The 27,879-nt window shown below is 43.8% G+C and overlaps 1 protein-coding gene and 1 non-coding gene across 3 annotated transcripts; both read left to right on the top strand.

Annotated features, from left to right (window-relative positions):
* The first annotated feature begins 42 nt into the window (after positions 1-42).
* CEPT1 (choline/ethanolamine phosphotransferase 1) lies at positions 43-26,851 on the top strand. 2 transcript variants are annotated; one of them, XM_035569129.2, is made up of 9 exons: positions 43-100; positions 1,526-1,927; positions 5,457-5,604; positions 6,584-6,725; positions 17,792-17,876; positions 22,559-22,690; positions 23,606-23,764; positions 25,055-25,180; positions 25,928-26,851. In XM_035569129.2, the coding sequence occupies exons 2-9, from the start codon at positions 1,532-1,534 to the stop codon at positions 26,045-26,047; spliced, it is 1,308 nt and encodes a 435-aa protein (XP_035425022.1). In that variant the 5' UTR covers positions 43-100; positions 1,526-1,531; the 3' UTR covers positions 26,048-26,851. The 2 variants fall into 2 exon arrangements, with proteins under 2 accessions (XP_035425022.1, XP_035425023.1); XM_035569130.2 differs by lacking the exon at positions 43-100 and adding an exon at positions 346-688.
* On the top strand, positions 8,416-8,487 carry TRNAE-UUC (transfer RNA glutamic acid (anticodon UUC)). Its single transcript has one exon. It is a non-coding gene; the product is annotated as a tRNA-Glu (tRNA).
* Positions 26,852-27,879: the final 1,028 nt, after the last annotated feature.

Below are 27,879 nucleotides of genomic sequence, written 5' to 3'. Positions count from 1 at the left end.
CCGCCCACCCCCCACCCCTCGCCCCGCCCACCCCCCGCCCTCTCGCTTTCCGGCCGTCGCAAAAGGCGTCGTAAAGGCGCCGCCCGGGCGAGGAGCTGAGGTAAGGCCCGGCCGCCTCCTCCCTGGTTCCCCTCCCCGGTTCCCCGCGGCTCCTCCGGGGCTCCTCCGGGGCTCCTCCGGGGCTCGGCCCGGGGCGGGCGTGCGGGGCCGGCCTCGGCCTCGGGGCCCTGCTGCGGGTGGGCACGGGGCTGGTCGCCCCCCAGCCGGGCCGCACCGGGGCCGCCTCCCCCGGGCCGGGGCCGAGCCCGAGGCTGGGCCCTGCCCCCCGCCCCCGGTGGGAGCCCCGCGGGGCGGCTCGGCCCGGCTCGGCCTGGGGCCAGGCCCCCCGGGGGCCGGGTGAGGCGGGTCGCCGGCTTAGCGGGCTGGTGCCGAAGCAGGGCTCTGCGTGCTGGCTTTCCCCGCTTCCCCTCGCGGCTTTCCTCCGTGGGAAGTTGCCCTAATTGAGCAGCGCAGGGTGGGAACGAGAGCGCTCGCTGTTGTGCCGCGGCTGACCTTTGGTTTAGGGAGCTTGTTTTCCCTCCCCGGTGTGTGACTTGCTCACGGTCTCAGGGATAACTTATCTTCCTCTCTTGGACTTCACTCTGCTTAACAGTTAGGGTTATGTAGTTATTTCGGCTGACTGTACTAGGTAAGTATCAGATCTTCCTTTGTAGCCTCCTTTCCTTCTCTTTCTCTGTGTGGGGAGTTACGTGGTTCTGGTCGCCCTCCGTCAGGAGAGGCAGCCCCGCAAGGTCCTTGGTGGCACTGGGAATGCTCTTCGTGACCCCGCGTCTTCTTTTCACAGCTGGTGTCTGTGGGCTGCCTCTGACCAGCTAAAGCTCCATAGCTCCTGCACGTTCTTGCCTAAGTGTTGATTAGACACTGAGCTTTCCCCTGAATTAGGTTGAACTTGGACAAGAAAACAGCCACCACGGCAAAACTGAAATAAGCATTTCTCAGATCACTGTTTCTTATAACTGCCTTTAAGTAGCTGTTGCTCCTCAGCAAAGAGGCAAAGCTGCTTCAAAGCTGTGTAACTTAAGATTTCTCTGTATTTGTTCTGCTCTTAGTGCTATCGATTGATAAGCTGAGCAGGGTGCATCGGTTACACATCGCTCACTCTCCCGGGAGAGCGACGTGCGGGGCAGAGTGTGCTCTAGTCTGTAACGCAAGTCAGTGGTCTGGCGTAAGCTGCTGCTGAAATTGAGGCTGGTGACTGCAGGATATTTGCTTCAGTAGGCAGCAGGAAGGGAGAACAAGTGCAACTTACTATTTTATAAGTGGGTTGAGAACAGTTGCTTCCTGTCTTCCCTCAGCAATTCTCCAAATATCTCTCGTCTAAGGGAGAGCTCTTACAAAATCTTTGGTTTGCTGCTGGCAGATGAAACTCTCTGTGGAGCGTTGCTCAGAAACTTTTGGTACCTTTAAATCCCCCCCCCCCCCCGTGTTCTTCACCTTCAGTATGTCTCACCCCTTTGTGTTGCAGGGTCTTATGATTCTCCATAACAGCCGTTACCTGCCAAATAAAAATTCTGACGCCACCCGATCCATGAGCGGGCATCGAAACCTCAAGAGGCGATGTGGGGAGTCGCATCTGGAATCCCCCGCGGGCTGTGGGCATGGTCCTGCCGCTGGCTGCGTGTTAAGCAAACTAGTTCAGCTGCCTACACCTCCCCTGTCAAAGCACCAGCTAAAACGGTTAGAAGAACACAAATACCAGAGCGCTGGACGGTCGCTGCTTGAACCCCTAATGCAAGGTTACTGGGAATGGTTAGTTGGAAGAGTCCCAGCCTGGATTGCCCCGAATCTGATCACCATCATTGGACTGTTAATAAATATCTTTACAACTCTGCTATTAGTATATTACTGCCCGACAGCTACAGAGCAGGTAAGCGGTGGGCTCCTGTCTTTGTGGGAGCTGTTCCTCCCTACCTAGCCCGTGGTCCTCGGACGTTTAGGCTGTTCTCTGTGAATAGTTGTAATGCCCGGGCATCTAAATGAGTGCCTGCATGCAAAAAGAGCACGTGGGGATTTGGGGTTAGCGTGCCGCTTGCTGCGTGACGTAACGGGGTTCCCCTGAGGGCTGATGGAAGGGATGCCGTGGGCCAATAGTCCCACCTGGAAATGGGGCCCGGTACCAAAACAGCTCTTCTGATAGCGGCTCTGCTATGGGGACGTGCTTGAGTCCGTGTGCAGACGGTGAAGAAATGGATTCACATCTCTTGCGTGCATGGCACGTGGAGTTCTTGCCTGTTTGCTTTCTCTGCTTGTGACTGGGTTACTCACCTCTAGCTCTCGGAGTTGCCACACGATGAGCAGCACGAGGTGACTCGGCTGGCAGTTAGCTCTGTTTGCAAACCCGGCTGGAGTTGCAACACAGCGAGCAGCCCTAGATCAGACCAGGGGCTGAGCACCGGAGAGGCGTAGCTCGGGAGATCGAGGCAGAGAGCTTCCTCCACGGCTGGCCTGCCCAAACCCCGCGTCCTGAATGAAGCGAATGCCTTTCTGCGTCCTTCTCGGGCCCTGTGTTACCGAGTAGCTCAGGTCAGGGCTGCAGACTCGACGCTCTGGGGGAACGCGCGGTAGTCTCCTGGAGCAGCCCCTTGCGGTCTGCGATGTGAGAAGGCTGGCTGAAAGCCAGGGCTGTGTTTGCTCTGGATGCACTAAAAGCTCATGACCTGTCCTCGTCGGAACTGCCTCAACTTCGTGTAATCCCTGGTTTCAAGGGTACAGAGTCTTTTTAAGGGATTTCAAGTTACTAGCTTCAAAGGCTTTTTTTCTCCCTCACTAGGTAGAAAACTCACAGAGTTGCCTGATAAGGCATGGGAGAAGACTTTCATTTTTGTGTGCTTTAAAAGTTCTCTTACTTGAACGTTTATTGTCTTAAAAGATGCTCGTATCTGAATGTAATGAAAGAGGGATTTATCTGATACAGGAAAGAGGTTACATACCAAACAGCTGGAGAAGGTCTCATGAGTTGTAGCTTTTGAAATGTCTGGGCTTCTTCGCAACCAGAGCTGATAACTCAGGTTGGGAGAATGCTGCTTAGGCAAGTGGCATGTGGCTTGTTCCTGTGTGAGCTCACAAAAAAATGAAACAAAAAAACAACCATGTAAGCTGGTGCGTTCGGCCCTGCACATCCCAGGTCATGTATGACATAGCAAAAGGATGTTTGCCTTCCAGAGATCCACTGGAATGGATAGTTTTAGAAATTCCCCTCGTGGAATTCAGCAGGTGTAAGATGTAAAGCGAGTATTAAGTTTGAGCGGTGAATGCTTACAGCAGCTCCTCCCTTGTTCAGGCAGTGCCATTGCTACACACCTTTGTTTTACCTTGCCTCTTACCCTGATAAAGGCGTGGGCCACGGAACCAGAGCATAAAGCTGAGTACAGTTGTGTGCTGGTTGGTGATAAAACTTCGGAAGTACGTGCTAAGCTACGCGGTTCAGAAAGTGATAGAGCTGTAGCTGCCTGTGTTGCAGCGGTTGCACATTTAACAGCTTGAGAGTTGCTTTGTGCTCACTGAATGGATTCGTCTTCTCGCTTTAGCTGAAAAATAACTTTCTGCTGAGGTAGCTTTCGGCCTGATCTAGTTTGCCATATGGCACTGCAGCCCTGCGTGCTGGCACGACAGGGAGGATGCCAGCTCGGTGGCGGAGCTGCTGCTTTTGAGTGTCAAGGAGCTGTCTGGGAAGAAAATGGGACTTTGGGCTTCCAGAAACAGTTTTCTTCTGACAGCGCTATTGCTTTCAGATGTAAATTGGGTCTGCGTTGCAGCTCAGTCTTAGCTCTGCTTTTTTCAAAGGCGACTTGGCTACACCTTGCATCAACAGGAAGAGCCATGGGAACGTAGCTCTTGCAGCTCCGCTGGTGTAGCCAGAGGAAATGAGCCGAGTTGCTCTGCTGCATGCTGAGCTGGGGGACCTCACCTAGCAAAGCTCTGAGCAGTGGGAGGGCGCCTGTGTTTTTGTTTCTTAAGAAAACAAAACGGGAACCAACAAAACAGGACAAACAAAAACTCGTGTAAAGGGGGAACCATGGAGTCTTAAACAGATACAAATATCTAGGTAGAAATACCTACGCTGGTGATGAAGGCGCCAGCAGTCTGACTTCTAAAATCTGTAGATAAAATTGCACGACCCCAAAAGAAAGCTTGAATGTTGTGTAAGAAGTCTACGTATGAGAAACAAAAATGTACCCGCGCGTGGCCCTTTTCTTTTTGGGTCATGCATTACCCCCTTACCTCCCGTTCTTGTGCTAGTTTGTATAGGCGCCTTGCTAAAAGCAGAGCATGGAGCCAGCTCCTGAGGCAGGAGGAGCTGTTTCGCTGCTCGCTGTAGCAGGAACAACGCAAGAGAATAGTGCGATGGGCTACAAGTGAGTCAAGGTTGTGCAGAGCAAAGGAATGCAAACCTCAGAGCTTTACGAGAGGCAAGGCAGCTTGATTAAGCCTCTTAGCTCTATTTGGGCTTTATTGAGGTGTAAAATACGGCTGCTCAGAAATGCTCACTTTGATAAATGTCAAATGTGAAGATTGCAAAATAACCAATAATACCTGTTTATACATCCATAAAGCTGAGACTGAGTAACTAACGGCAGCCCTCCGGCTTTTGTGGTGGTGGTTTATGTTTGGAACAGCAAAAAGCTTCATTTGTAGGCTTTGGTCTAGCAGGGATTTGATGCCTTGTTTTCTTCAGCAGACGTAACTATCGCTATACATGATATGGATGTTAAGAGTTATTAACATGGATTTGGTAAAGCTGCTGATGTTTGGTAGTCAAAAATAAAATAATTGGTGGTAGAGGTGCTGCACTGGGGAGCCCTGAAGCTTCAGAGGTCTCAGGAAACACAGTGGCTCAACTTGAAGTCTGACCGTTTGCGCACTATACGGTCACGTAGCTCTCGAATACCTCTGCAGCCTGGTAATGCCCTGTATTTGGCAGTGTTTTGGGACGTGACACCTCATTGAGGTCTTGTGAAGATGAGCTCAGCGTTTGTGAGGCAGTTGCATGTTTTGGGGGCTAAGAAAGCACGCAAATCTCCACGTCACTCAAACAGCTTACAAATTCCCCTACAGGAAATAGAAGCTAGACAAGAGCTTAATTGTGCCCCACTTTGCATGTGTAGCTCTGTCTTTTTTCAGATGTACAGAGCGGTTTCCTGCTTTGGAATATGCGCTACACCTGTTAATGTGAGCTGTAACTTTTGTTTTATTAACATTTCACATGCCATAACCCCCTCTGCCTCTCCCTGCACGGGCCAGCTACTGGAAGGCCCATGCATGCGACTTGGTAGACTTGTAGGTAAGGAAGTGTGTGCAAATGCAAAGCTGTACAATGAGGTTAAGATGTTTTAAACCAGAAGGATTAAGTTTAACTTTAAACTGTCTTTTACCCTCACTGCTAATTTCTTTCTTAGGCACCTCCCTGGGCATACATTGCCTGTGCGTGTGGCCTTTTCATTTACCAGTCTCTGGATGCTATAGATGGGAAACAAGCAAGAAGGACAAATAGCAGTACCCCGTTAGGAGAGCTTTTTGATCATGGCTGTGATTCGCTTTCCACAGGTATTGTCATTTTTACTTGAAGTATGAGGATTAAGTGACTCTATTTCGGGGGTCAAATCTGGAATACAAGAAAATCTTCCTTCACTGAAGAAGTGGACCACTGGTGTTTCTCGTGGTTTAGCTTCTCAGTCTACTTTCTTTCAATAGATCAACTGAATGCCTTCTCTTGTGTTATGCTGAAAATTAAGCACGTGACTTATTCGGTCCGAGCCAGCAGTTTTCTGTGTATGCTTTATCAGTCTTAGTTCTGCAAATTTACTGAAAAAAAACCAGCTGAAGTGCTCTTCTATATTAATTTAGATCTAATTTATACAGAACAATTGCAAGGCACGTATGGAGCCTGAACAATGGGACAGTGGAAGTCTGAGTTTGACTAGTGTCGGTCAGATCAGTTCCCTTCTAGGTAGGTAGAGTTCATTGAGCCAGCCTGAAGTTTAATCCCATTGCAAAAGAACGATCGGATGCTTTAGCATTTAAATAACTGAGAGCTCTTATGTGTTATATTTTTATTAGTACTTTATCAAAGTTGTGTATTAAAATAAGTACAAATGCATAGATACCTTATGAGTCTTAAATGGCAAACCTTGGATTTTCTTAATGGCATAATAAAACTCCAGAAAATGGGGAAAAACACGTTCGGCAAACCTTGCATACAAGAGAGAACCCCCAAACTGTCCACAGGCTCCAACTGCATAAATTCCTCAAGTCTGATGATGTCTAACCTCACTAACTTCAGTGAAAATGTAGGAGACTTAGAAACCCTGAAATTGAGGACTTCTGAAAACTGATGTGACGCTTTATGGTCTGTGTCTTTTAATGGAAGTGGTCAACTCTTATAAATGTCTATGAAATAAAACTCACCAGGATACCTGCACGCTGTTGCTCCTGCCTGGGTCCGTTGTTAGATTTGCTTTTGGTAAGGATCTTTACACACGTACGCGCTTTATATTTTTACCATGTGACTGATTTTCTTCTGCAGTCTTTGTGGTTTTGGGAACTTGTATTGCTGTGCAGCTGGGAACGAACCCTGACTGGATGTTCTTTTGTTGTTTTGCTGGAACGTTCATGTTTTACTGCGCGCACTGGCAGACGTACGTCTCTGGAACGTTGCGTTTTGGCATGTAAGTACCTTGGCTGAAAATAGAAGTGAAAGTTAGATGAGTTTCCTGTCTAGTTCCTCTCTGTGACTGTAGTTCAGATCATTTAGAGTAGTAGTCAATTGTTTATGTACTTAAAAGCTTGTAGTAGTTGTTACCTACTATTACATTATTCAATAGCTATTGAATCCACAGTTAATGCTGAATGTTCCTTAGCTTGTTCTAGGAGTGGTAAAATATCTTTTTTCCACCTTAAGAGTTCGTGATGTGATTTAAACTTAAATAGGGGAAAGTACATGGGGCTTCAGCCCCACTATTTGGCTGCCTTTGTCAGATGGTGGCAATCTGACTTAACTATCTCTCTCTTGATATTCCTTGACTTTTGATGATGTATAGTTAATCTTTGCTATTAAGCATAACTCTTAAATACGGTATATTAATTGACATTGTGGCTGAAACTTGAAATTCTGAGTCTCTTTTACTGAAGATTGTGGTTCTGTTAATAATGGCGCAAAAATGCGATACCTAAAAAGTCAGCAGCCAAAGTCTCATTTGCTTGTGCATGAAGGTAGGTGGGCAGACAGCTCCCAAGGACTCGGGGAGCTGTGGGATTCACCAAGCTTCATGCGGAGGCGTACGTTTGTTCTACCTCTGCACTCATGTCGTGCAATCTAACAAATATATTTCAAGTTAACAAGCTGCAGAATGAATTTGCATCTGAAAACTTCTGAAATTTGCTCTTAGTATGGGATTTTGAAACAATGCTACCACAGGCACTGTTTACTTAGTCTGTTACTGACTTAGATACTCAGATGCTGCTAAAACAGCACAGTTGTGGACATCTAGTCTGTAGCAGCTCTTACTGGCAGGATACTAATACAGATTCTCTTGAGAAACTTATTTCTGCTTAAAAAAACAAACACTGGAGCAGTATGCAGTGTCTTTTTGGGGGGGGGGTAGTGGTTCTAAACTGCTGTTCTGATTCTGACTATACTAAAGAATTCTCACTATATTAAAGCAGAGTAGTTTCAGTCAATAGTTTCTGATACTTAGATCTTGATGACATCTGACTCATAACCTGTACAGTTTTAGGCTTTTGTCTTCTATGCTGTAATGGAGCTCTCAATACTGAATGCTTTTTAGCTCCCTTTGAACATTATGGGGCCCTGATAATGAAAGTTCTTTTTCTTTGACTGAAAACAGGGGAAAAAAAAAAACTTGGCATGTGCTTGACTTTACAGATGCAAGTGGCAAGTCTACCTGATTTGTCTTTGTGCTCTAGACAAATGGGTGCATTGCTCCTTGTGTTCACTGTAACGTTTGTTTTTAGCTTTTGTGAGGAATCTTCATATTTGGAGACAGCGGATCCTGTGTTCTGTATGGCCTTACGTTACGAAAACTCGATCCATCAATATGTAGCTAATGTAGAGAAGGCAATAAGCACGCAAATACGTATCATTATTTCAGATAACAGACAACGTCGTAGAGTAAACATTTTTCTTCATTTGCCCAGTGTCATAAGGTTAATAGACTGCCACAAGCTGACGTTCACTTCTGTGGCAAAAAAAAAATCTTAGATTAAATCTGAGATCCTGTTAACCACTTCTCACTTCGGTATGATTTTTTTTGAAACTTCCCCTTCTGCAGACGTGAAGCTGGAAACACGTCAGTATTGTGCCTACCCTTCCAGGGCCTGAGGTGCACATCCTGTCCTTCCCTGGTGGTCTAGTGGTTAGGATTCGGCGCTTTCACCGCCGCGGCCTGGGTTCGATTCCCGGTCAGGGAAGAGGACTTTGATGGACAGAGGCTAACGGGCTGAGGTTCAACGTGGCTCAGTGCCGGGTCCTGTGCTTTGGTCACAACAACCCCGTGCAGCGCTGCAGGCTTGGGGCAGGGTGGCTGGAAAGCTGTGCAGAGGAAAAGGACCTGGGGATGCTGGTCGATGCTCGCCTGAACACGAGCCGGCAGTGTGCCCAGGTGGCCAAAAAGGCCAACGGCATCCTGGTTGTGTCAGGAAGGGTGCAGCCAGCAGGGCCAGCAGGGTGGTGGTCCCCTTGTATTGTGCTCTGCTGAGGCCGCACCTCGAGTGCTGGGTTCAGCTTTGGGCCCCTTGCTACCAGAAGGACATTGAGGCCCTGGAGCGTGTCCAGAGCAGGGCTGCGAGGCTGGGGAAGGACCTGGGACACAAGTCCTGTGAGGAGCGGCAGGGGAGGTTCAGGTTGGAAATGAGGAGACATTTCCGCTCAGAAAGAGCGGTCAGGTGTTGGGACGGGTTGCCCAGGGAGGTGGTGGAGTCCCCGTCCCTGGGGGTGTTCAAGGAAAGGCTGGACATGGTGCTTGGGGACGTGGTTTAGTGGGTGATAGTGGTGGTAGGGGGTGGTTGGACCAGGTGATCCTGGAGGTCTCTTCCCAACCTTAATGATCCTGTGTTTCTGTCCACAGGTAAACACAGGCTTAGGCATTCTTGCTCCTGAGTAAGTGGAATCAGAGACAGCTGTTGAAAGGGGCTGCAAAGGTCTTAGTGCACAGTGACTTGCTCCCATCTGTGTATCCTAAGTAGTAACTGAGAAATCGTCTTTAATTAGAGATCAACTCAATAAGCAGACCATAAATGGCTCAGCACAGCAGCAGGCTGGTGAAGACAGGTTAGTGTTTTATTCCTTAAACGCTGTTCAACAGTTAAGTCTATAATTGGCTTGGCTTGCTGAAAAAGTCCATCTGTAGAGCAGGAGTGTTCACCCTGAAGGAGCAGAAAATGGGATTGCTTCAGCTAAATTCCTAGAGAGTATTGCAGGTGGAGCAGGAAAACCGTGAGTTTAATTGTGCCCAATTACTGAATACACCAACTACTCTGGTTCTTTTTCTTCCTACTGAAAGCATCAGGGCTGCCCTGGACTGCTCTAGGCTTGTTCCCAGCGATCTTTCTCCATCTTTAAATGATCATAATACTTTTATTAGATCTTGGCAGCTGATGCGTTTTTCGAAGAGCAATTTGAATTGGTTAAGTAACTCAAAAAATAGCTAGAGGTCAGTATTGTGTAGAAACCCACTGGAAGGAAGTTGGTTGTTTCCTAAAGCAAGTTGGGTAGGTCACGGTAAAAGTCACCGTAGTAACATCAGCAGTGCAAAGGCAGCAGGACACAGCCCGGATGGAGTTGTGTAGAAGTTTCGCTTAAAAGCAAGCAACTTACCTGTGAATGGGTTCATGAAGGAGCAGGAGCGTGCTGGACTTTTGAAGAAATAGAACAGTGGTTTGGGATTGCGGGAGAACATTTGGTATTGAAGCAGTCCAAGTACTTGCTTTGTTTTCGTGTCCTGTTCTTCAGCACAGTAACTGGTTTATCTGGATTGTGGACTAGCTGTACACAACACAGAGTGAGTTTTGTTTCAGGCTTAGTCTTGGATGGTGCAGCTGTGCCATAACTGGGGCATCTCTGGTTTGGAAAAAGTGCATTTTTGCACAAAAATCAAACTGGTAAGTCCAATTGCACTGCCACATGTCAAGGTAAAACCAGATCCCGTATTTTAGGAACACCCTGCAGAAATCAAAAGCGTTCAGGGATATTGTTCACAAACCCTGAAAGGAATTTGCATGCCATTATCTGGAGCCCTGTTTTGGTTACTGGCTTCGGTTCTTCTCGACCCACACTTAATGCTGCTTGGATTTTGTTCTGTAGCTGCTCGTTGCTCTGCCTCTAAGAAATGTATTAGGAGATGTCAGTTATGCAGGTTCAGTTCTGCATTTAACCTTGTGAGGTCAGTGCACAGACTGTCTGACTGCAGGAGCTGCCTCAAATCCAGGGTAGTTGGAAGTGAAGCAGGAGCTATCGGGCTCTGTCAGAGCTGAGCCAGGTTCTGCGCTGCACGCACCTCAATCGCTGCCCTAAGGGACACGAACCACAGCACAGGCACCGGGCTGGGGCACAGCGCGTGGCACAGGACGGGTGAGGGCCTCGTACGCTTGGCCATGCTGGGCTGGGGCATGGTGCTAAAAATCATACTGTAAAAACCCAGTGGGCACCCATCAGAGGGTGCTGCTGCACTGTCACTTCCAGCATTTCTCCTGCGGGTTATCTGACTTATCCCAAACTTTCTTAACTGAAATATGGAAAGTTGGCAGTAGTAGAAGTTATATATACAAACAATGAGATGGGAATTAGTTTCTAAGGGTGTTTCATAAAGACTTCTCAGTAAACACTGAGAGGAAGGAACAGTTCTTACTAGCTTTCGTATAACTGACAAGTTAAAAATGTTACCTCACTGTTTGAATAATAATCCCTAGAGAAAGCAGAAGAATTCAGGCTGTCTGATGAAACAGCCGTTACGGAGGAATGTTGGAGAACTTGGGGGAACATTCTTTGTCAGTGACACTGGAGCACTTGTACGTGAGTAAAAGCCCACTTGGTAACAGGGTGGTTTCAGAAGGGAGGAAAGTCGAACTGGTTAATCTGAGCCCTCCTGCCAGTACTACCACTGAGGTAGATGGGAGAGCCTAGTAAATAAGGCCGTATTTCAGAAAATGCTAAAATGAAACCTCCTTTACAGCAGTTAGTAGAGAAGGAGCTGGTGTGTTGTCCCAGATAGACAATTCACACCAAATGTCAAAATACCGAGCTGGAAGCCTTCCACGCCAAGGAAGCTTAGCACATGGAGTACTTGCTCTAGGGAACGGTTCCAGGATATTGGGATTCCGGGAGATAAGGCAGTAATTGCCATCATCCTAGGGCTCAATGCTTGCAGTTTCTTGAGTTTTGCCAACACTTCTTCAAGAACGTCAACACTTGTTATTTGCAGAGGGGAGTTTGAAGCTCAGTCTTGATGTCAGGGAGGACTTTTTTTCTCTACGCTTGCGGGAAGTATGTGTTGAAGCACAGTTGTGGTAGGTGGTGTTTGCTGCTTGCAGCCAGCCTTCTGTGTACTCCAGTTACTCATCGCCACGTGTGGCAGCCTTTCACTAGTGCTCAGTGCTTGTCATAAATACGCATAAGTGCCTTGCTGCAGCATAATCGTGCAGCTTAAATTCCTGAGGGCTGCAGTTAATGGTGAGGGGGTTTTCCACATCGCTATCCTCTTCTTCCTTTCCCTGCCACAAATCCCTTCACAGTGGCTTAAACCAGGAGCAAAGCAGTTAGGAGCTGAGATGCTGCTGATGATTTTTTGCCCTTATCATTGAAGCAGCCTTGTTGCTCTGTGAAACTGAGCACCATAACCACGTGCTTCACTTTATTTGAACAGCACGACTTTTATCCTACATTAACAAGTGGCAAAAGGAAAAACTGACATGTCAAAGTGTATTACGGAAGGGGAGGGTTGAAAAGCTTTGGGCAAACTTTTAATTTTATTTTACCTAAAGATGAACTTCCTGAGCTGGAATTAGTCTTAATACACTTAAGCTTTTATTTCTTCCCTACAGTTTGCTTTATTGATTTTTATTTTTCATTACATCCAAGTGAAAATGCTAGATTGGAATGGGTTAAGCTTAAACTCCGTACTACCCTTTAAAAACGAAGCATTTGGAATTCTAGCATGTGACTTTTAGCCTTTTTCATCATCACAACACGAGAGAACATTCTTTTCTTGCTGTAGTGCTTCCCTTAAGAAAACAATCTTTTGTCTCATGCTGAGATTTGTAGTTTGTTGCCCAGCCCGAGTAATCCCACTTGCACACTTAGATATGGACAGGACAGATGGAAGAATCATCACTTCTCAGACCAGAGTGCTGCTGCGCAGAGTATTTAATTATACTCTGTATAATTATACTGTAGCCCCTCGAGTTTCCTAGCCTCGTAAGCTCTATTTTCTGATGAGGCACGAGCGTTTTTCTTGTCTGCTTTGTTCCACTACACAGGGCTATCTCAAGGAGTTCTGTATGTTGGGGAAGAGGAGGGTGCATAAATGCTTCCCCCCATTAGTTTTACCCAGTATTAAAAAGGCTGTATTGGTACTGATTGACTTGATTTCAGAGCAATCAACAGCGTAAGTATCTGTTCCCTGTTGTTCTTGGTTGGTTCACTTTCTCGGGAAATCTCTTAGCTTTAAATTAAATCCTTTCAGTTCACCATTCCGAACAGGAATTGACTGCGGCTGTCTGTAAACTTTGAAACTTGATTCAGGGTAGGAATTGTAAAGTCGAATGGCTTGTTTAATCAAACAGGAGCTTTTAAAAATTGCACATTCCATATGCTCCATAAATCAGCACTGACAAGTGTATATTCCTGATGTATGACTAATCAGTTGTGTGTTAATTGGCTCTTACAAGCTCTTACCAACTTGACAGGGGAACCTAGCAGAACAGACAGCGTACAAAAGACTTGTCACTGCCAACATCTAAGTAGAGTTAAGCACATGCCAAGGTCGATGGCCCCTTTTTGAGCTTTCCCAGATAATGTTTAGAGAAAAAGCCATGTCTAATTTGCAAATATCTCTTAAGTAACATGGGAAGAAAAGGAAAAGAAACTGCATCTGTCTGAAAGTACCAAAGTTAGCTGTATTGTATGTGTAACTCTCTTCCTGTATTTCCTAAAATAAGAAATATTTTTTCTAAGCATATCCTATATTATGTTTTGTTATAATTAAACAGAAAATGATTATCAGATTGAGATTCAGACTGCACGTGATACTGCTCTCCTTAAGCTCTTTCAGTGCATCTAGTGAACTTTGTTTCTCTGATGTACCTCGCCAGTCAACTGGCGTGTAACTTGATGGCAGGCTGCAGGCTTCTGTTCTAATGAACTTTGATAAGCGCTGCCCTGAAAAAGACCTGTTATGACTTAAGGTTTTATTACTGAAATGTTTTTTAACGGGATGGTTTGATGTAATTAATTCGATCATGTTTAAAAATACTTGAGTTCTAAAATGCTATAGATCTGTAGTGTACCGTAAGGAGTATTTATGATGGCTGGAGCTCAGTTGGCTAGAGCTTATTTTTCATCTCTTTGTCAGGGGTGAAAAATAAATGCGTACAGAACAGTTCAGTTACCACTGGTGGGGATCCAGAGCTCATTTGGCATCTTCAGCATTATTTGCTGAGGAGTTGCACGAGCAGGGAGGGGAAGGGCTTGGCTCTCCCTCAGAAGTGGTGAACTGGAGATGCAGTCCCTGCTTCTGCTTTGAAAAATGTGAGAATATTTTCATACATGAAAAATACGTGTATTCAGTGTCATTTGGGCGTGAGCATGGGATAGGGAGTGAGGTCTTGAGTTGGTTGAGTTTGAATTGTTGTGACGTGAAGCAGGGAATTTATTTTCTCATCCATACAGTAATGATGGAGTTTGCCCACGTGTTGGAGTAGAACTGTAAAACTGTAAATTGTATAATCTCTGAATGGAGCTCTGAGTGTGTAAAACACTACGTGGGTTACAGTATTTTAAATTGATTAACGCTCTCACTCTGAGGTCGCTCATTCCCTTCCTCTCACCCTTTAACCTTTATCAGCAGTGACTGTTGTAATGCTGCTTTGTACTTTGCTGGATCTTATTTTACAACATGAATGAAAATCTGCTCTGATGGGTTCACGTAGCCGAAGTGCTCAGGAAAATGTTTTTGAAATGTTTCTTTCCCTTGCACGTAGATTTGATGTTACAGAGTCTATGCTCTGTACGATAGCAATCCAGCTTCTCACAGGAACTCTGGGGCCCTGGTTCTGGAACTACACGGTAAAGCGAACGTTAATGCTACCCAGCACAAATGGCATGGACTAAGCAGCGACAGCACCTTTGTCATGCACATAGTAACTGGGATATGAGAGCATCTTTCTAAGGGTATTTCACAAGCGTTTTAATACGAGGGGAAAAATGTTTACAAAACATGAATGAGCAGTAAAAATCCAATCTAACTGGAGATGAATTTTTTGGAAGCATCGTGTTTTTACTTGAAAACAAAACTGCCTGTGAAGCAGAAGAGCTTGCTTTAAGCGTTCCTGTGTTGTCACAGTTCTGGCTTCACCTAAAAGATAACGAGGGCTGTGGAAGCAGCTCTGTGTGCGTGGGCGTAAAATTGTGTTGGAACTACTTCTTAAAGCTATACGGACTTCTATTTAAATTCCTTTCCACAGGAAAAAAGACTTGTTTGGCTAGTTTACGGAGCGGTGTGCTGTGCAATAGCTGGAAGTTGCCAGTTGCTGGTTAAAAATGCCTGTTGTGAACGATACCACTTCATCCTCATAGTCCAGTCTCTCAACTGTGCTTGTAGCTTCCTTGCTAATTAACTCCATTTCCTGGCTGTCTGGATTTTGAAAAATGCTTTTCCTTATGGCTGTGCTAACTGTGCCCTTCTCTGCTCTTGGTTGCTACTCTTCAAAAGGACTTTCTGTTCCTTATTTCGGCTTTTAGTATGGTGCACACAGGTGGTCCCCCTGCCTCCCCGCTGAAATGGTACAGTTACCAGTGAGTTAGGTTCCTTGGAATTTCTCGTGCTTCCTGGATTACTAGCCAGGAGTTTTCTCTGAAATCTTCAGGGATAGAAGGATGACTTTTTAATAGCCTTCTCAGAATTGCAACAGGTTTTAAATAACTGTTTATTTTTTTTATGCTGCTTTTTCCCCGTGCAGTGTTTCAGCACCATCTCTGCTTCCAAGATGCTGTTAAAGAGCCTTTAATTACCAGCTCTACTTCAAATCCACCAAAAGCAGCAACCTGGCGGTTCAGTGCGTGTCATGTCTGACACCTCAGGCACAGGGTCAGTTGGGTGTGCTCTGAAGGGTCAGATGGGTGACATCACTTTTGAATCCTTTGACAGCCTATGAAAGGCTGGAAATGCTTAGTTTCAGGGAATGGCCATCTAGAGAGTAATAACTTGAAGGAAGGAAGAGTTTAATCGAGAGTTTTATCCCGTTGTGATAACAGCATTATGACTATGCCTGAGAAGTCATTTAGGAAAACATTTTTTTCTAAGTTTCAAAAGATTTGGAGGTATCCGAGGTCGCCGGTTGTATGATCATTATGTGGGAGGAAGCAACTCAAATTCTGTAATGAAAGTGAATCGATTTAAATGGACGATGATAAATCCCTGCCTAATGCAGGGAGCGGGAAGAGTTCTGACTTTTCGCACAGGTGACCTGGAGCTGATCGAGATCTCAGGCGCTAGACTGCATCTTCTTCAGGAGGCCTCATCTTTCGTGATCCGAGATGTTTTCCAGTGTGTGACCTTACTTTACTTGCATTGACTGCAGTCAAAAGAAACCTGTTTTAATGTCCAAGGAAAGCTGCAAACTTGAATTGCGTACACTAGTTATTAGCCACTGTTTGTGTGAGCTTTCTCAGTTGCTTTATATTTGTCTAAGGTCATTGCCAGAAGTAGTGAAACAGCTTCGTGTTTAACCTGTGCAGGTTGACTGAGCTGCTTCAGCCCTTCCTCAGTTGGACGCGCGAACACATTAGATGCAAATTGCTTCCTCCTGGGTTTTAGCATTAGCATGGACATCTGATGTTTTATTGGCATCTTCTCTACCTTTTTCTTTGACAGCTTTGACCAAACTCTTTCCCGCTACATGCTAAGTCTGGCTTGGTCCTGGGCATTGCCGCTCTCCCTTTTTCTTTCTGTATGCTCTCCTCTGCAGCTTTGCTTATTTACTTTATGACTCTGGGAGGGAGCCGTGGTGGTTTGCACTAGCACCAGCTGTGATAGTCAGGGGTTGGGTGTCTCATCCTGTTTGCGTGCAGTCGATGGCGCTGCCACGTGCATGTTCTGCCGTTCGCTCCCCCGGTGCCAGCCCTGCTCCCAGGGAGCTGTTCGGAAAGCCTCTGGGCTCACAGAGAGGTGCAGTTGCACAGGGGGAGACGTATGCAGTGGTTTCAGTCTGCTGAAAGCAGCAGCTGGCATTTAGAGAAATCTTAGGAGGATAAGAGATTGCATTGGGTGTCACGTGCAGTTGCCCCTTCGCTTTCTCATGCTGGGGGGGATGTTCTGCATGGGAGCTGGCTGCAGCCTTGTAATTACCCTGTGTGCATGTAGTGCTCCGCTGCTGGAACAAAAACGTGTTTTGGCCAGGCTGGAGATCTTCACGTGAGAGGATCTGCTCTAAGAGAGGATCTGCTTTAAAGCTGGAGCAAAGGCTGTAGAAGGAACTTGGGACGGCCCACACTGGCATGATATTAAACTTGCTTATGTGGTCTTGTCGCTCTTTTAAAACATTTAAAAAAAAAATCAAACCTCTTCGCTCTCTGGTGCCTATGCAGCTGTTATCAATTTCACCAGTACCCTTAAAACAGCTAAGCATGCGTTCACAAGTGATTTTGAGTCTTTTAGGTAGAGCCGTGTGATTAGAGCTAATGCATGTGCAGAAGTATTTCCCATTGGCCCAAAGGATTATTTTTGATGCAGTATTCCAGCGTGAGACAATATTACGTAGTTTGATGAACACCCACGTGTCCATCCTCGTATTTTGTTTTTCCTTTGACTCCTCTTTCTGGAATTGACTCATGTGGCCTTGCTTTTCCTTCTTGCTATCTCAGACTTTGTATGATATTTAAAACAAAGCCTTAAATTCTGTCTCTTCTATAAGCCTTTCCTTCCTGCCCTTCTACAAGAGATACTGGCTATGCTAAAACCAGAAGTGGTTTCTCTTGCTGCGTGCTGGATACTGAATTGTGTAACCTTTAGCAGTGCAGCTGACTGTACAGTTTACATTTGCATCAAGTCTTCAGGAATTCATGTTTTGTTTTCAAGCTTGATGCTTTTCAGAGAGAACATTCATTTAAAAACAAATATAGGGAATTTTAATAATGACTAAAAATATGTATTGAATTTTACAATCTGGAATCAGTTTGTTTTGGTGGGCAAGGTTAAAACTGAACACTTCTTCCTGCAACTGGCAATGGTCAGGTAAAAAGTTCCAACAGTTCCTTTTGATAAAATGGATTTTTATTGCATTGTGAAATAAAAAAAAAAAAGTATAGCACAGCATGGCTCTTACTTTTAACAAGAAAACTAAAATATATTTTTGCTTTCTAAAGTATTGATGTCTTCTATTTTCCTTGTGTTTTCAAGTTTTTATACTGTGCATGATAGAGGAGAGCTGCCAAGCTTGCAAATAATTGACTTGAAATTGCTTTGAATAATTCTGCTTTTCTTGGCTTTTTGTACCTAATCAGAATTGATGTGACTGAAGTGCAAATCTTCATAATAATCATGCATTTACTGGCAGTGATTGGAGGACCGCCTTTTTGGCAATCTCTGGTAATTTTGTTTATGTTCTTATTTTATCCTTTTTTAATAATCTAGTATGTACCTGGAAGAACTACCTGCCTCCAGTAGCATGGTTTCATTTATGAGGGAAGGGTCTTACTTTTCCTCGTAGTAAATATATACCTTTGAGAATGGGACAAATGGCAATAACCATGCATTCTGGTTTTACCGGAGCTGTTAAAACAAACTATTATTCTATATCTTGTGTTATTTTGCAGGTAGAAAGTTATCAAACGTTTTACAAACTTAATATACCTTCACTGACGTCCAGCCTCCTTTGAGTGAGCTGGCCAAAACTTGAATGAATTCATGCAGCAAGCTAAATCGGGAACGGAAGAATACTAAATTGGATTGCTGGTATGGGGGAGATTCTTGGAGAGCAAGCAGTTGGTGTAACCATCAGTAGATAATTCAGCTTGAGTGTGCTTGTCAGCTCTTATGGAGGAGGGGAAAAAACAACAACAGATTGCCACGTGGCTCTTTTAATGATCATTCAAATCAAGGAAGCTGGCTGCATATAGATCCTGTGGACTTCGTAGAGGTTCATCTGGGCAAATCAGCTGGCAGCTTATATGCTGTTGCAAGTTGATGTTGTTATATATTCTTCTATTTTATATGTTCTATTTTATATACTGTTACATTAGCACTCATGAAGCCCCACTGGGCATTTGAATACAGCATTGCCGAGATAAAGTATGTATGTGCATACATTTTTTGTACATATATCACAAACAAAACAAAAGTTGAGAAATAGCTTCTAAAGGATTCATTTCCTGGAAGGCTTCCTGAGTGTTAATCTTGTTTGTGTACTTGATGAACCCAGTTCTTAAAGTAGATAAAGAAATCTTGATTTGCAGCAAAAGCAATAAAGCCAAGAGATGGTCAAAAATTACTGAAACTTGTCACCCCCAAATCACTGAATTTCTGGTCTGCTTCATAAAACCAGAGAAACGAACCCTCTAATGTTGTGTAAAATATCTAGAGTAAGAAGCTAACCTTGGTTACCTCAATTTTGCTACATGTTGTACTTTCAGGTTAAACACAACAAAAAACATTGAAAACCACCAACATTCTCCTACCCGCGCAAACTAAGCTGCAAAGTGCATCCTGCCTTAAGAGTATGCCTGGATAGAATTCTCTCTTAAAAAATAAGACTACGAGTCAGCTTATTGGTGCCAGACTCTTACAAAGAGATCAGTGTGGCCAACATCCACACCGCTATTATTTGGCACCACAAACAGAGATTTCCCAATTCATGCTGTTAGTTCCCTTTTTTAAAAGGGGAGGGGAAAAAGAAAAACAATTGCTGCAGCAGCAACCTCTTGCACAATTCAGTGCAGGATGAAGTTTGTGCGAGAGCTTAGTAATTGTTCCCTTGCGCTATTAAACATTTTTCAGCAAAATCTTAATATATTAGAAGTTCTATGTTGCAGCAGCATTTGGCTAAGTCAATTCCCAAATGATTAAAATATTTTGAAGTCTAGTGTTGGATTTGTGGAGGCATTTCTCTAGAGAACAAACTTCATCAAGTTTCCTATGACAATTAAGATTTTTCCTTTTTCATTCAACTTGATTTTTGTTTTTATTTACAGAGGTAAAACACTTTTTACTACTTACAGAGCAAAATATATCAGAAAAAAGTGCCTGTATTCCTTTAATTTTTCCTGTGACAGCAAAATTGGTGGTTTGGTATTATTGATTTGTTTCTATTTGGGGGAAAATTTAATGGAATAAAACTTGCATACTCAAACATTCCACTTTCTAATGCTAACATGAGAAAAACAAAACAATCTGAATTTGCTGAATGCAAAATTGTGTATTTTGTCAATTGTTGCTTTCATTAGCTTTCTTTTTTTTTTCCGTGAAATAGTGTATATCTGTACTGGCTTCCTTCTCTGTCAGTGTAGATTCTCTTTAAAGTGTGTTAAAGTGCTGTTCTGCAAGGCTTCTGGAGCTTGGTAATTTCCGTGGATGGTGAGTAGTACTGCAGCTGAGATCCTCACTTGTAAAATGTGAGTAAAGTGAGCAAGCTTTGGTGCAGCTTCTTTGATGCATTGATTAAATGAAGGTTTTTTTTCCTCATTTGAAGTGAGAAAAGTGCTGCAATTGCTTTAGCTTCATTCCACGACTTAATGATACAAACTTCACAACTGTAAAGCAAGCTTGGTTTCTGCCCACCGCGTTGTTGTTCCTCTTGCAGATGTGACTGAAGTGCACACACCTAGAGCTCAGCTGGAGCCCAGCTCTGTGTGAAGGACCAGCAGGACGCTGTGACTGCACAGCTGGCTGTGGTGTCTGACTGAGCTAGCCAAGAAGAGTGCCGCGGTGTGGATGTCTGCTCTCCTATATGCTTGCCGCTGCTGCTTCCCTAAGCCCAGATGTGCTCTTGCCCTGTTCCCCAGTTCTCTTTTAATTCATTCATGTGTTGCACAAAACTTTGGCATCTAGAAGAATCAAGAATGAGTTTAGAGGCCTCAAATTCGTTTTCTGTTGGATGTTTTACTTTAATTCATTCTGTAGCAAGCGTTCTTTTATCTATTTTTTGCCTGCTGCTGCTTGTTTTTATTAACACGCTTGTTTTTTCAGTCAAAATTTGGTGTGCTCGCTAAACCAGGGCATATGCCCCGTTTCAAAGGCTTTCTGTGCAATGTAGGCTTTCCCTTCAACTCCGAAGGATTTAACAGAGAACATAATTTGCCTATAGAAGATCTGGTTTGTGACGCTTTCCTGCATTATGGATGTCGTCTTGTGAAGTTCTGCCTGCTCCTGACTTCTGATGAAGCTCATGTAATTACCAGCGAAGTCAGAACGATTGCATGGACGGTAGTGATGGGAATGGTGGAATACCAGACAAGGAGGTCCTGTTGTTTGTCCTATGGTGTCCTCTTATTAAAAGAGCCAGGGGCTTGCAATGCCAGCTTGTAGGATGATTTCTGAGCACAACTCCATCCCTCCCTCTGCTCAGTTTTTTGCCATACTGTTTGCTTGCCCTTGCTGCTTCTGTTTTGTACACAAGGCAATTTAGCAGGCACTGCATTTTTATAACTCTCCTGTGACTTGCCGTTGCCAAATATTTGCATGTAGCTTTGTTTCCTTTTACTTAGGCTGCACTTACCTGGCAGAAGTAATACCTGTCAGTGATGCAACTGTCATGGAAGAAAAAAGTGTTAAGGCGTAACTAGCAAAACTGGATGTTATAACAGTATGGTCTCATCCTTCTGCCTCTCCTGAGCATCATTCTCAGCTGTGTTAGTAGTAGTTTGGAGACACTTTTTCCCCCAGTAAATCCCTTTTTCTTTGGAAAACTTCAACTTTAATCTCCTGATTGCTGTATGAGGCTCACAACTGTCTTCCTTTTCCTGTAGACGAGCAAATTCACCCCATTCCTTAAGTGCCTTCCTTTATCATCTTCCTTTATCAGACTGAGGTGAGACCTTCAGAAGTGCTGTGCCTTGTAACATTCATGGATTAGTCCAGTTAGATTGCCACAGAGTGGACCGCTGTCTTTTGCTTAATGGTTGTTCTTTCTTCAACGCCTTTCTTTTGATCCCATGCTGAATTTTCAGCCTAAGCAAGGGTGAAATATGCTTGAGTGTCATGAAACCACGCTGTCCAGCTGGAAGTTGGTGGTGATTTGGAGGAGTGGACTGGGTGCTCGTCTGGAGGCTGCCCCAGAGCAAGGCACCAAGAGTTAACGCTGGCTCTGCCTCTTGTGCCAGGCATAGTCCGGAGAAGATCAAGAGATGAAGCTTTTAAGCACAGCAGGCGATGATGAAACACAACAAAACATTAAACACAATAGAAAATTAGTAATCTTTATCTGCTAAAACCTACACTGAGTGTAACTGAAGTAAAATGAAAACAACCTGACCTCATTTGGGCTGTTGTATGTAGTTGGACGTGTTGCTGGGGAACCGATTGTGTTCGTTCAGTTGAGTGCTACAACTGCAGATCCTCAATTTAGAGCCTGAGAAGACTTTCAGTGGTTGCATAGATAGAAGTTGGAAAACTTTGTTAGGTAGCTCTGTCTCAGCACCTGCTTCCATAACATGCTTGCTGTGGCTTATGTTGAACTTTTTCTTCGTTTCTAGTTTCCCCCGTTCTGCTCCCAAGACTGCTGTTACATGAAGAAAACGACTGCGTTTCAGATCCGACTGCGCTCTTTTTTTATTCTTAGCAACCCAATCGCTTGCTTGACTCCGAGATGACTTGTCTGATCTGTTTGTTTCCCTTGTCTTGCCTGTAAGGTAGAATCCAGTTTCTTAAGGGTCTTTGTTTAATCATCTCCAATGCCTCTTGCTTTGCCCAATGTGATCTTGGGTGGCAGCTGTGAGTTTTCCAACCAGTTTCAGAAAAGATTACTGATGCATTTCTCTTCCACTTGATAGATGAATGACTACCTAGGGAGCTTTTAGTTTCTACCACTTCTTTGCTTTTGATAGTGGGACTCATCTTTAGTTACCTGAAAAGAACTATGTGGGAAGCTTGATGGAAGTATTATTGGAAAAATACATGTTTCTCTGTGCTTTGTAAAAAATTTAAATCTCTGTGTAGCAGAGAAAGAAAATCAAATGTGGTGTTGGAAAGTGGAGTGCTTGAGTGCGCTAGAAGTACTAAACCCTGCTTTAGTTTACTTGTGCATCTTTTAACTTGTTTCATCTCTTCCATTAAAGATTCCGATACTGAATATTCAGGTGAAAATATTCCCAGCTCTCTGTACTGTCGCAGGAACCTTCTTCTCCTGTACAAACTACTTTGGTGTAATCTTCACAGGTGGAGTTGGCAAAAATGGATCCACTATAGCAGTGAGTACTTAGTTTTGCTGGTTTTAGTACTTCTGTAGCACTCTGTGGCTTTCCAGCCATGACTTCAGTTATTATTTAACATACCTCCAATGTGTGAAATATTTTCTGTTCAGTTCCTTGATGGCATGGGGGAAAAAGTTAATATTGTCTGCATAAGAATAGTTGTTTTAGAAGTCAAGAGTTTTAAAACTGAGTGATTAAAAATGCTTTAGTATTTTGATATTTACTTTTGAATTACTCAAATAAAACAGGTTATGTAAATACATACTCCCACAGAGTTCACAGAAATCCAGTGCAGAAATCTGTGTAGAAGGAAGTTGTTCAAGAAGATTGGCTATGGCTTTGCTCATTCTAGAATATCTGTAATATATTACTTTTAAATATATATATATATATATATATATATACACACATATATATATAAAAATATATGTATATGGTTGTAGGTATCTGCACAAGTACCTTCTGCTACAATAGGAAATTAATTTTGAAGCCCGGGGAGTTTTCTGGAAAGCCGTTCTATACTAGCTTAACAATTACTTGCTTCTTAGAAGGCTGTTTCTGTTGCTTTCTAGCTGGCACAGGAAAAGATAGAAGTATTGACTCCTGTTGCTTGCTAACAGCACCCACCCTTGCCTGTGTGGCAAGTGTCAGAACTGTGCGGTTCTTGCTGTCTAAAACCTTATTTTGTTGCCCGGCACAAGAAAGGTTCAACCACATTCTCAGCTTGTGCTCGTTTAAGTTTTACCACATTTTGTTCCTGTTATTACTAGTATATGGAAAGACATGTTTTTAATGTGTTTTTAGTTAAAAACCAAAACCTGTCTGCATACCACATGAATGTTCGTCTTACTGGGGTTTCTTGGCAACATGCTCATTTTGTCAACCTCATGCTTTAACTTTATCTCACTGTAGGGAACGAGTGTCCTTTCACCTTTTCTTCATATCGGGTCAGTAATCGCACTAGCTGCAATGATCTACAAGAAATCGGCTGTGCAGCTCTTTGAAAGGCACCCCTGCTTATATATACTTACTTTTGGTTTTGTGTCTGCTAAGATAACAAACAAACTAGTGGTAAGTACCCCAGAACACTGGAGTTCCTAGCTGTTACAGTAAAACTTCTTGTAGCTTTTAAAGTTTCCTGGTTATTCCATCAACTAACTTGCCCATATTTTGTGTGGTGAAGTGATACGATATTTAACGCTTATTTCAGTAGCTTGGAGGTGCAGGGAATAGAATGTGAGTCTTTCTTCCATTTGAAACTGGAGGGGCAAATGTCAAGCTGATGCAGTGGTTATACAGTTAGTGCCCATACAGCTTTCAGTTGCCTGGGTTCTTTCTTCCCCTTTCCTAGCTGTTCATTTGCAATTCTGCAGCGTATTTGTGCCCATGGGCAATGAGCAGGACTGGAACAGAGCTGGCTGAAACCCTCCCCAGATGCACGTGCAGAAGGGAGGGAAGTTTTCTGCTGAAAGGAGAGAAAGTGACAGAGCTGAAGTTTGGAACAGTTGCTCAGGGTTTAACTTCTCCAATTGGAGAGAAATAGTGGTTAAAAATAATTTCTGGGGATGTACTGGGGAACAGAGGAGCCCGTGTTGAACAGAGTGAATGAGGGATTAAGCAACCACTGCTAAACACCATCTCAGTTCCGTGGGCATACCCTGCGTTGCCACATGAACTGAGTCAGTGTTGGGTGTAACTCACAATGGAAGAAAAGCTTATTTATAACCAAGACCAGCTTATTACGCTGTCACACCAACAGCTGTGCTGGTAGAAGTGAGGATGTGGTGTAGGACAACCTTTGCACAGGGTATAGGTGTGCACATTGGGGAAGGTGTGAAGAATGCAGTTGGTCACAAAAAGCCTTGCTCTTTTTGTGCTCGTCTCACTCCACTTACTGACACCTGTCCTGCAAGGATAATCAGAAAGGTGGTTATCCTTGCAGGACAAAAATTAATAGGTGGAGTAAGATGGGCACCAATTATCTCTGGTTTTGAAGATCTTGCAGTTGTGGAATTTTATTTCCAGGCTCAACTAAACCTAAAATTTACCACCCTATTTCCATTTTATTGTTTTTTTTTTTCTGGCAGAAAGAAAAGCTTGTTTGCTGGAAAAGTTAGTTGTTTTTTTTTTCCATAGCTATGTTTTGTTCTGAATGAAAGAAACTTCTGCAAACTTTGCATCTCACTTAGCTGTAGACTTCCGTGGCTAAAACAGTATTGCTGCTGCCACTTTACCTAAATATTTGATAATATTACAGTAATGTGGTTTGAACTGTAACTTTTCTGGCTTTGTGCATTTTGAAACCATTCTACCTTGGCTAGAGGATATTTATTTCTTAACCTTCCTTATTTTTAAATGCAGGTTGCACACATGACCAAAAGTGAAATGTATCTGCAGGACACAGCTTTCATAGGCCCAGCACTATTGTTTCTGGACCAGTATTTTAACAGCTTTATTGATGAGTATATTGTACTCTGGATTGCCTTGGTAAGTGTGGGCTCGCTTTGTTTGCCAGCAATCACTGCAAGCACTTGTGCGATCTTTCCTAAATACTGTTTGCGTTGGTTGAGCCTAGCTGACTCACCTTGAGGATGATGGGACTGGGAACCTGCTTTACTGAGTTGATTTCTAAGTATCGTCGTTATGCAAACAGAGGTAGACAGGGTTTGCTTGTTGAGTAGTTTAAATGGTGTTAGAGCAATGTAGAAAATCTTCAGAGCTTAGAATAGGATATTTTGAAGATCTGTGTTGATGCACTGTTAACAAGGGAATATATTATGTGTGGTGCAAGAATGGCTGTGCTTTCATCTCTTGAAGGCATGTACATCTCTCGTTACCAGTAGCACACGTTAGGAAAAATATCTTAACATTAAGCTCATATGTACTTATAAAGCACTCGACTTATCTACCAAAATGCAGTGTGAACCTTTTAATAAAATTGGTAGCTTATGTATAGTTATCCCCATTCAGAGTTAATGGGGCATTTCACAGTGTCTGTTTAGCTACTGTAACTTTTTCCCTCTCAGATGGTAGAGTTGGTCTGCATTTTATAAAGCTGGAAGATAGTCTAGCATCTTTAGAAACTGCCTACAATGAGTGTTTATGCCTACAGAGTTTGAGATCCAGCTCTTGAAAAGAAGACCCCAGTGCTTTTTTCTGAAGCATACAAATAGTGTTACACTATTGTCTTGAGAGCATAGATCTAAATGTGTACCTTTTCTTTTCCTTTGGCAGATCTTTTCTCTCTTTGATTTGCTTCGATACTGCGTCAGTGTTTGCAATCAGATTGCTGCCCATCTGCACATCCACGTATTCCGAATCAAGTCCTCCTCAATGCATTCTAATCACCATTAATAAATGGGGAGTCACCATAAAGAAAAACAAGAAGAGTTGGTTTTCTACATGAACAGAAGTCAAGATGTGTAGGAGACTAAGGCAAAAAGAGGATAAGAACAAAATAATTTATAATAATCAATGTTGTATAACTTCTATTCTTTGTTATCAGTAACACTCCTTAACTAGTCTCCTGCCTGAGAGTGAATTCCAAGTACACCCTAGTCAAGTCTACATGTAGTCAACTCTGTTGGTTCCAAGCCCAGGAAAGCATGCAGGGAGTAATGTTCTCTTTGTAATTACCTTGATTACGAAATAATCTATATATGGTGAATGGATCCCCAACAACTGAAGTTTCTAATGTAGTATAATTACAGCTGCAATATGACTTGCTTTTAATTTTAATATTTCATCATCTCTTAGTGAAATACTTGTTTAGTGTCCACTTGAAATTCATTTACTAAAGACCTGAGCTGGTAACAACAGATATCGCACTAGCTTGTGTAGCTGAAGCAGCTGTCAAGGTTTGAGTCCAGGTTGATGTGGTTCATTTGCTTAAGAATTGCTGATGGAAGCAGTTTCTTGCTGAAGATTATGTTGAACAGGGTTCTGCAAGTGGAAGGGATGACTGGCATGCAAAATAGTGTGGTATCTTTGTCAATTAATTTTATTTTTTTAAATAAACATTATCTAAAAGACAACTTATTTCTCAATTTTCTTCAGTGGAAAGACTTTAAAAAGAAGATTTTACTGTTTACTTTTTTATGTATAAAACTTAAGCAAAATTTCCTTTCTGCTCTTAATAAATAAGAATTCTGAGAGCAACAGTTGTCTTCAGATGTGTGCGTTGCTCTGTCCTCTTGGGTGAAGTACTTAAACTAGTGAAGTACAATCCTGCTTGCTATTTAGAAAGCACTTTTCTAATGCTTTAGCTGTTAAGTGCTGTCATTCTGGGATCTCCAAGAATTTGGAGAATATAGTTTGGAATATAGTGCAGTAAGGTCTTTTTTGGTTGGTGTTTTTAATACTATTTACAATATGGTGAATGAAGTTAGATTTAATGGATGGTAATGGATGGTTTAAGCGTGGTCCACATTGCAACACTTTGCTTCTGCAGGGGTGCTGACAGTGAGGGGAATTTCAGACCCTGAACAAAGTGCTGAGGCTTGCTGTATGGAGCAGGGATGCTTCCAGAGCAGGGTCTGCACTGGCTAGTGGGGATCTGCTCTGGGGACAGTTGGTAAGAAATGCTGGTCATCTCTTACACTTACGCAACCCTGAACAAATTCCATCACTGCGCCTGCAGGACGCTCCCTTCTGTATTATCTCGGATTCTTCTGTGCAACCTTTCAGGGGTAATTATTCAAGGTGTGCAATGACTCCTGTGGCAAGCATGAAAGAGACTGAAACGTCACCCTGAGCATTATGCCAATGGGCACCCAGGAACTGGCTAGCTAAGGCTCTGGGATAGCGTGACTGCTGGGCACATTTCCCTTTATTTTTTGTTTTCCTTTTAATTTTGTTTGAATCAAAAATTACCGTTCTAATTAGTGTGCACCTTCTTTGCTCACAGCCCACAGATTCACCTAACACTCGACGCACACACAAAAGACACGCTGGCCAGGTCAAAGCCTTCCTTCCCTCCTCCAGCGCAGTGAGGCAACTCCAGGAGGGTCACAGCACCTTCCTGGGCCCCAGAGCTGTGGGCTGGGCCTGCCCTCCATGCTGCCTGCGGCCCTCCCTCAGCCACCCCAGTTGGTGCCAGGCCTCCACCTGCAGCCCCTCAGGCAATGGTGAGATGGGGATGGAGCAAAGCGAGGTGCTGAGTGCCCAGGTCTGTCCTGTCAGGGCAG

This window comes from Cygnus atratus, chromosome 24 (assembly GCF_013377495.2).
Source record: "Cygnus atratus isolate AKBS03 ecotype Queensland, Australia chromosome 24, CAtr_DNAZoo_HiC_assembly, whole genome shotgun sequence".
Lineage (NCBI taxonomy): Eukaryota > Metazoa > Chordata > Aves > Anseriformes > Anatidae > Cygnus > Cygnus atratus.
This window is presented reverse-complemented; position numbering and strand designations above follow the sequence as displayed.